We start from the raw sequence: 9340 nt of genomic DNA, 5'->3' as shown, positions 1-9340 counted from the left end.
TCCTCAGCTTTTACCATCTTTGTGAAAGAAAACCTTGTCTCATCTGTTATAAAATGTTGAATATATCCACTTTTTATTTTTTATCTACCAAGTACTTACATCCGTGAGGATCACAATATAAAGAACCAATGGCACATCACAGGCGGTTAGAAGAGAGAGAGAGTGGAGTAGGAGTCAGTGATTCCAGTGGGTTCTACACTTGATTCTCCTTTTTTCTTTTCTTTTTTTTGTAATTCAATATTATACTCACTGATCTAAAAATCCTGTATGGCCGCACTTAGGCGGTGAGACGGTTGGTCACCATCCCGATAGTTTATAGACGTTTGAAAATAAACAAAATGCGTCTAGACCCGCTTACGCTTAGCCCGCCTAAGCCGCCTAGGTCGCACTCTCATTTAGGCAAAAAATCGATAACTTTCATTTTGCATTTTATTTTTTCAATAAAATGTAAGAGACTTGTGAAATACTTGATGAATACTTGTTATATGCTTGTTCTCTATTTTCAATATGTTATAATAATTTATAGTCTATATGTCGTTTTATTTTGTAATTTATGTATACAATTATGTGTTTTTAAATATAAATAGACACATATCCATACAATATACAATAAATTTGTTTAAATCCGTCTAAACTCAGCTCATTGCCCGACTAGCCTATAATGTCTTTTAAAACTTTATTTATACTAAATAATTTATTTATTTTAAAAGAAAATTGTCCTTTTTTTTTTCCTGTTTTCAAACCCCACACACCACAGAGAGAGAGAGAGAGAGAGAGAGAGAGAGAGAGAGAGAGAGAGAGAGAGAGAGAGGCCTGTCTGCAACGACAAGATTTTCTGTCCAAAATTTTGATAATATTTACTAGGGACAGAGAAATAAAGGAGAACCCAAACACAAACACAAACACATCAATTTAGAAGCTTTCTTCATAGAGAAGTAGAGAGGAAGAGAAGTAGCAGAGAGATAAATAGATAGAGATATAAATATGACGGGCCCCTCTCTCTCCTCTCTCTCTCTCTTGTAATTTCTCTCTCTAACTTCCCTTTGATATTTGGTCTCTTTCAATTTGTTTTGGTTTGCTCCATATAGGCTTTGGTCTAGGAATCTAAATCCAAAAATTGAGGTAAAGAGAGCAAACTGAATAATTTCTGGGAAATTGTTTTCTTTCTTCTCATTCCCCCCAACTCCTCTGTTTCTTCTCTATCTAGCTAACTGAAAGGAATAAAATAAAATAAAAAAGTAAAACCACTTTTTGCGTGCGTGTGTGTGTTTATGGCTTTTATTTCTTCTGCTACATGTCCTGATTCCAGCTTCTTCTTTGAGTACAAAGATGAAAATGGTCTGAGAAAATCTTGCATGGCGGCGAGTCATCGAGTTGGAGACGCTACCGCCGCTACCGCCACTGCCACCACCGCTTGTTTGTCATCGGAACTAGGACCTTCCAATCAACATGTCCCTTATGCTGTTCTTCATGGGATGAATGCTCCTTCCACCAGTTTTCTGTACGAAAAATTCTCATCAATTTCCAAACTTTCTTTCAGATACTGCAATTTCAAGACTAATTTCGAATTGGGTTTATTTTATTTTCTGAAATTTCATTTAAAAAAAAATTGTTGTTCTTCCTCTGATCTGTTCATTTTTATTTTTTACGGGTTTCTGATAATTTTTTGCTTTTTGTTTTTGTTTTGTTTGGTTGGTACTTGGTAGTAATCAAGAAGGATCTGCCTTTGATTTTGGGGAGCTGGAAGAAGCAATTGCGCGGCAAGTTAGAAATGATGAAGCTCAAGCACGTATGCTTTCTACACCCCTCTCATCATTTCTCTCCTTTTGGTGACGTCTGATAAAGCATAACAAACTCTAACAAAAAGCAGAGAGAGAGAGAAAGAGAAAGAGTGTGTTTGAATATGTCTTCTGATCAGGGCAGAGCGAAGGGGATGGGCGGTTTCCATTTCGAATACAGTAATGATTCTGAGAGAGGAGAGTTGAATGGCATGTGTCTAGAAACTTGGAAAGCTGACCTGCATAGCATGATTTTTTTTACTGACTCCATAACTGCAGAAAAGTAGAGAGAGAGAGAGAGAGAGAGATAAAGGGATTAGGTGATGCCTTGAAAAAATCTTTATTTTCGTGATGTCTGAAAGATAGGGATTTTGTGATTCTTTGTTTGCAGCTTTATTTACAGGAGGAGGAGGAGGAGCAGGCAGGCCTGCTGCAACTCTGGAAATGTTCCCTTCTTGGCCAATGAGATTCCACCAAACACCAGGAGTAATCCTTTGACCCTTTTAATTTTCTTTTCTTCTGATATTTGATTTACCCAGATTAAAATTTGATTAAATTTTGGTGGCTTTTTTTATTTTATTTGATTTGTGATTTTGTAAAAAAGCAGGGGAGTCCAAAGTCAGGAGAGGAAGAAAGCACAGACTCAGGATCACAAGTGAACACTCTAACAACAACAACAACAAATCAGTTGGAATTGGAACCAAAATCTCCCATGAGTAAAAACCGTTCTTCCTCACAAGCTGCTTTTGATCAGAAGCATCTACAATTTCAACAGCAACAGCAACAATTACAGCAAGAAATGGCAATTAGTGACACCGGACCTAATTCACAAACCGCATCAGCTCAAAAACCCTCCCAAGAAAAGGTAATTAATTAACTTAATTACTGTTTTAATTAGAACTGTACTCTCTATCTCTAGGTCAGTCAGTCAGTCGATATCTTTCTCAAAAGATCTCCCATATCCCCAACAACTGAGGAAAAAGTTGGCATCTTCATTGTTATTATTACTGTTTCATCTCTCTCTGCTCTCTGTGGCACATCTTCATGAAATATTATGGCACAGATCCCCACAACATCAGAAAATCAAACAGAGTCAGAAGTTACCTGATTTCTGAACGATTTTCTGATAAAAATGTCTGACACAACAGAGAGAGAGTGTGTATAAACGCACAAATAAATAATGTATAAATAAATAAAATTAAAAGAAAAAGGCAAAATAGTAAGAATCTTCACAGTAGTTCTACCACTATTATTATTTCTTTGTTATAATAATAGAAATACCTACTTTCTTCACTCCATATGACTCAGACCAAACCCACATCGCAAAAATCACGTTTGCTGATTGCCTGCCTGCCTCGAACAAAAAATGTTTTGCAGAAACTCTGTCAGATAATTCTCTCTAGTCATTGTGATTTATTTTCTGAGAATCATATGTGTTTTTTTTAGTACAGAATCATATGTATTTAAACACAAAGGGCTTGCATTTTCTTCTTTTTTTTCCTCCAAAAATAGAGATTCCACCTTTTTTTCAGACATCAAAACAATTTGCTAACTAATTTACTCTCTCTCTCGCTCCCCCCCCCCCCCTTTTTCTTAATTCATGTTTTTAATGTTCCAGAGGAAGGGAGCTGGTTCAACATCAGAGAATAAACAACTTGATGCTAAGGTTTTAAACATGACAATATTCTTGCATTTTTTGTTCCACATTATTTTCCCAATTTATTAACTTCAAATTTTGAGCAACCATTTTTTTGTTTTTATTTTCGTGTAGACATTGAGACGTTTAGCTCAAAACAGAGAAGCTGCAAGAAAAAGCCGCCTCAGAAAAAAGGTATAGAGATGTCATTTTTCACACTGAAAATGTTTCATTAATTTTCTATAATGTTTAGCATATACTATTTTATTATCTCACATACCCACTATTTATTATGTTTTCCGTTGTTTAAAAAAAAAAAAAAAAAACACAACTACCGACTAATACTTTTTTCATTTGTTTCCTTGTCAATATATAGGCTTATGTACAGCAGCTAGAGTCAAGCAGGATAAAGCTTACACAGCTTGAGCAAGACCTTCAAAGAGCGCGCGCTCAGGTTTTATTGTTATACTATTAAAAATTATTTATTATATTTATTGATTTATTGTTCATTGGTTTTATTGTTAACCTATTAAAAATTATTTATTATATTTATTTATTTATTGTTCATTTTGTTAAATGTATTGATTTTTCTTTTTAAATTATTTAATTAGGGTTTGTTCTTGGGTAGTTGTGGTGGTGGTCTTGGCAATATCAGCTCAGGTGAGTTTCTTGTAGATTAATTAATGGAAAAAAGATGTTATAAAAAAATAATTGACTAGCTTAATATCTATTAACATTATTCTTTTTTTGTAATATTAAAGCTTCCAGTCAATTTTGGGAAACGAATTTAAGTCTATTTTTACTTGTACAAATCTCGGAGTTTGACCAAAGTTTTCAATATTGAGAGAGCTTGGATTAGGGTTTACGCAATATTTTAAGGGAGCGAATTTTTCCCATGAATAAAATGATTTGTTGTAGATTGTGGCCTTTACCATAGTGGTAGGAAGGAGTTGAGACATTGCATGACGCCGTGAGTTCGAATCTCGTCGGTGACTAATCTATCATTTAATCTAACAAAATTTATTATTTGACAAAAAAAAAAAAATGATTTGTTATATATTTGACCATTGTTTGGCCTTTTCCAAAACACAAAAGCCATTCCGGGGTTTAACTTTTATCCTTGCATGCATTATTGAAGCCCCGTGCGCATATAACTTTTTCAACTTGTAGCACAATAATGCACTCTTTCACCAAATAAATACTAATAACTAAAAATAAATTTAAAAAAAAAAACTAAACGTACTCTCAAAACATGTGGTTTGCTTTCTATATAATAAATTGATCTCGCTAGTAAATGATCATATGTAACTTGAATCTCGAACAATTAATGTGTATGCATGATTTTAAAGTGTTTATTATTGTTGTTGTAGGTGCTGCAATATTTGATATGGAATATGTAAGATGGCTAGAAGACGACCACCGGCAAATGTCGGAGCTCCGAACAGGGTTACAAGCACATTTGTCGGACAGCGATCTTCGACTAGTTGTGGACGGATATGTTTCTCACTACGATGAAATCTTCCAGCTGAAAGGAATGGCTGCAAAATCTGATGTGTTCCACCTCATAACTGGAATGTGGACGACTCCAGCTGAACGTTGCTTCCTCTGGATGGGTGGTTTTAGACCCTCTGAGCTCATCAAGGTTCAACCCTATATTCTGAAATTGTTATAGCATTTAGAATTCACCACTTCGGTAGTTTAACGAAAAACTTAGTGTATGCGCCGGTTATCTCTCTCTCTTTCTCTCTCTCTCTCTCATAATATGCATGCTACCATGTGATGGGTCTCATATTCTGAGAGGAAAGATATAATCAACGCATACAAAATTTACTTGCCTGTTACAATTTCTTTTAAAATAAATATTCAACTAGCCATGGTTCCTATCCTTGCGACTTATTGATTATTAATGTGTTTCTTTCTTTGTTATTAATCAGATGTTAATAGCACAGTTAGACCCACTAACAGAACAGCAATTCATGGGGATCTATAATCTGCAACAGTCCTCACAACAAGCTGAAGAGGCTCTTACTCAAGGTCTAGAGCAGCTTCATCAGTCTCTGATCGACACCATTGCCGGCGGGCCAGTCATCGACGGCATGCAACAGATGGCCGTGGCTTTGGGCAAGCTCACCAATCTTGAAGGCTTCGTTCGCCAGGTAGTTAATTACGATTAAATAATCCGACTTCCGACGTAAATTTCTTTAGCTTAAAAACCAAAGGCCATTTTGCTTACATCTTGCAAATTCATGCATGCACTTCACGTAATTAATCTCAATATTCTCTCATCATTTTCTGTAATCTCTTTGTTAGGAATTGCATTATAACCTGCAGATTATATTAATTTATCATTTAAGTTATTTGTTCTTTTAAACCCTAGGAGTTTTCTTCATAATTTAAATGAACCCTAGGAGGTTATTAGTTGCTATTTTTTGAAATAATTTTATACTTGTGTTAGCAAACTTTCCTGATGCTTTTTGAGAAGTAATTTGACTATAAGGGCAGGTCATGATCGAAAAATACATGCCTTGTTCAGGTGTTTTTTGAAAAGACTTGATCCTACTTTCATATTGCAGACCAGACTTGACCAATACATATGGATGCATGAAACCAATTCAATTCCATATGAACTGAAACCCTTTTCAAAATTATCAAAGGATTGATTAGATCTCACTTGACGAATCTGCTAACACCTTGGACATGATTAAGATTACATTAATGGAAATAAGTGACTTTAAATCCTTGATGGTGGTAAGGTCTAATATAGGATCCACCTATAAACGACTGCACGTCAATCAATCACGTTAATTACGTTTAGTTTTATATATGTTTATATCGTTAGAAAGGTGTTATTTTCGATCAAAGCATAGAACTTTGGTAGGTGACATCAAACGTGGTAGTTGATCTGAGTTGTCCTTCTATTCCAATTATTTCGTTCTATTCCTTATTTCTGTCTTCTTGTTTTGCGCCGCCATTCTCTGATATACGCCAGAAGGTTAAGAATCTAAGGGTTTCATTTCACACATCACCTTGATTTAACATTTAAATTGACTTTTAGTTCAAGCACTACTTAAAAATAGAAATGGGAACATCTATAGTGTAGTCAACTAGATATTGTATGTACATTTCTATCCCTTTATTCTCACCCATCACTTAGTCAAAGAAGTGATTTCTACACACGCTTTTTCATTTTATGCATATCCCTTTTAATTTAGGTCATTGATATTCTTTTCTGATCTGGTCAATAAAATTTCTTAAACATAACGTATGAAAAGTTAAAAATAGTATGTAAAAGTCATTCATTTTAATAAACAACTATCAAAGGTCTTGATGATCATGAATATCTCAATTGACCATTAGGCTTTCTATTAATCAGGTGTCACTGTCATGCTACTGGTCAAATTTTTGACATAGGTGTTATATAATATTATACAGCTAGATTGATCACATCCTCTGCGTGCTTGCCACGTATGCAATGCTTCATTGGGTCACAATAATTTCATTATCACCCATAATTTTGGGGTGAACTAACATGTATTTTTAGCTGAGGTGTCAATCAGGTTGCTGAATGCTAGGGTTTTGGTGCAGTTTTTCATTCCAAATGTTTCTTTCAAGAGTAGGTTTGAATGTGATGTTTGTTGAAAGGAAAACCGTAGCTAGACCTATCGAATGAATTTAAAATTGAAATGGGAAATATAAGCAATAAACTAAGTGAGGTTTTATTATTTTTCTAAACCATGATTGGAATAGTCCAAATTCATAAAAGGAACAAGTTTTCCAATTTCAACCATTTTGAAAATATTGTTTAAAGGTTGTGCCCCTTCCCTTGCACTAGGGACCCATTCGAAGGGCTACATAATGGTTCTTGTTTAATCTTTTATTTTTTTTTTAATTATACATGTTTGTTTTGTTCTTTTCTTTTTGTATTATTGGGTCTGTTATATTTTGTTTACTCTTAAGAATTAGGTTTCTCATTATTTGTGTTGATCAATTGCTCAGGCTGATAATTTGAGACAACAAACCCTTCATCAGTTACGTCGGATATTGACAGTTCGTCAGGCAGCGAGATGCTTTCTTGTAATCGGAGAGTACTATGGACGATTAAGAGCACTTAGTTCTCTTTGGGCATGTCGACCGCGAGAGTAAGATTTGCATAACATGATCATTACTTTCCGTTCAATTTTTTTTAACTTAAATGACAAGGGGTTAGTTTTTAATCACTGTTTATTATGTGTTTAATTTTTCTTGGCTGGGTAAATCCATGACAGTTTCAAGTTGACTTTGTCATGTACACATTTTCTAGGGTTTATTACTCTATGAAAATTAGTTGTTCTTTTCTTTAGGATGAGACTGTACAACTCTCTTTTGCCAGTATTTTATCTCCCCTCTTTCATTTGTTTTCTGTTTAACCACATTGTAACTTAAAACTACAAAATTGTGGTTCCTTTCTTTTTTTTTTTTGCAGGAAACCGTAGTATTATTGTTTTTGTTGCAGAAAAATCGAAAGTTAGCAAAATCTTATCATAGAGACTAATAAATAAAATACAATCCGAAAACTTTCTCCCTTTATACGTATAATGTGCTAGTTAACAACGATAACATATAATTACTGTTTATGTTATACTATGCATATGCAGGACCATGATAAACGATGATAACTCGTGCCAAACGACAACAGACCTGCAAATGGTACAACCTTCACAGAATCATTTCTCATCCTTTTGATCAAACCCCAGTAGCCAGCAGAGAGCTACTTTTTAGAAGAAGTCCTTGATCCATTATTGCCGGTGCTGGATGCTTCTAGCTTGATTAAGCTACTTTAGAAGAGATAGGACATACTAATTTTTTCTTTCTTATTTTCTATTTTCTACTTTTTATGTCTTCATGTAACTACGTTATCTTGTAAATGCAATTCAATATTTTCTGTGCATGAGAAGGTTCTTCCACTTGGTAAACAAAGAAAAAAAAGGATTAAATGATGAAACAAAATATATAATTGGTCAACCATACATATCTAAACTACCTTCTAACAAAATCCTCTTTGTCAACCAAAAGAGAGTGAAAAGATTATTCAGTCTTCTATCACAACAACAAAATTATGGTAATTTCACAAAACCAAATTTTGTTTTTTTTTATTTAAACCTCACCTACACACTATTAGCATATATCTAATATTATCTCGACCTAAACGGCTTTTGCATATATATTATCCTTTATAAAAAAGAATTCTCATTTTTTAGTAGAAATGGTGACTAGTTGTGGGGCTCATTTATACAACGAACTTCAACAATTTGAACCATTTATTTTTCAAGTCTTTATTCATGGATCATCCTTGCAAAAGACTTAGTTCAGTCTAAAATCATTTACTCATTTGTTGTCGTGATGAAATTTTAATGTGTGTGTGTGTATATATATATATATAATATAGATGACCATGAGAGAAAGGTGGCAAGTGAGAGAAGGACAAAGAAAGAACTCAATATGTTGCCATCGTCTAGTGTCTTTATCGAAAGAAGGAATTCTCGAAACGAAAATGGTTGTATTTTTTAGAGAGAGAGATAGAGAGAGAGAGAGAGAGAGAGAGAGAGAGAGAGAGAGAGAGAGAGAGAGAGAGAGAGAGAGGGAGATGGTTGTTGCACGCACTTCATTTATATGTAGTGGTTGTGAAGAAGAAGAGTATTGTAGTGTAGAAGCGACGAGGGTAGAGATATAATATAAACTGAGTTGATTGTCTTTTTTCTAATCGTTTGTGCACAAAAGTTGGATATACATAGAGGAAAAGTTTGGTTGTTAGTCTTCATTTATACTAAATGGTTGCAAATTAATCACAAATGGAGATTATTTAATCCACAAACGGACGAAGATGATGTGTGTGCATTCATGCCTAGTTTTTGAGAGAGAGAGAGAGAGATGTTTGACCTAAAATTAT

At 34.3% G+C, this 9340-nt stretch overlaps 1 protein-coding gene across 7 annotated transcripts; it reads left to right on the top strand.

Annotated features, from left to right (window-relative positions):
* Positions 1–792: 792 nt before the first annotated feature.
* Positions 793–8341, top strand: LOC126617476 (transcription factor TGA9-like). Of its 7 annotated transcripts, none has more exons than XM_050285564.1 (13): positions 796–1019; positions 1330–1501; positions 1707–1789; positions 2170–2264; positions 2383–2643; positions 3397–3444; positions 3550–3609; positions 3791–3868; positions 4026–4074; positions 4785–5056; positions 5349–5570; positions 7411–7553; positions 8049–8341. In XM_050285564.1, exons 2-13 carry the CDS (start codon positions 1356–1358, stop codon positions 8134–8136), a joined length of 1545 nt encoding a protein of 514 aa, XP_050141521.1. In that variant the 5' UTR covers positions 796–1019; positions 1330–1355; the 3' UTR covers positions 8137–8341. The 7 variants fall into 7 exon arrangements, with proteins under 7 accessions (XP_050141517.1, XP_050141515.1, XP_050141521.1 ...); XM_050285562.1 differs by having other exon boundaries at positions 796–1122; XM_050285563.1 differs by having other exon boundaries at positions 796–1122; positions 1310–1501.
* Positions 8342–9340: the final 999 nt, after the last annotated feature.

Source organism: Malus sylvestris, chromosome 3 (assembly GCF_916048215.2).
Source record: "Malus sylvestris chromosome 3, drMalSylv7.2, whole genome shotgun sequence".
In the NCBI taxonomy this organism is placed as follows: Eukaryota; Viridiplantae; Streptophyta; class Magnoliopsida; order Rosales; family Rosaceae; genus Malus; species Malus sylvestris.
This window is presented reverse-complemented; position numbering and strand designations above follow the sequence as displayed.

What these genes read in the sequence shown, in the direction of transcription:
- LOC126617476 (XM_050285558.1), top strand. Translation starts at nt 1,272, where the DNA reads ATGGCTTTTATTTCTTCTGCTACATGTCCTGATTCCAGCTTCTTCTTT. An exon ending in AAATGATGAAGCTCAAGCAC is followed by an intron (nt 1,790 to 2,169) that starts GTATGCTTTCTA and finishes CTTTGTTTGCAG; the next exon opens with CTTTATTTACAGGAGGAGGA. An exon ending in GATTCCACCAAACACCAGGA is followed by an intron (nt 2,265 to 2,382) that starts GTAATCCTTTGA and finishes TTTGTAAAAAAG; the next exon opens with CAGGGGAGTCCAAAGTCAGG.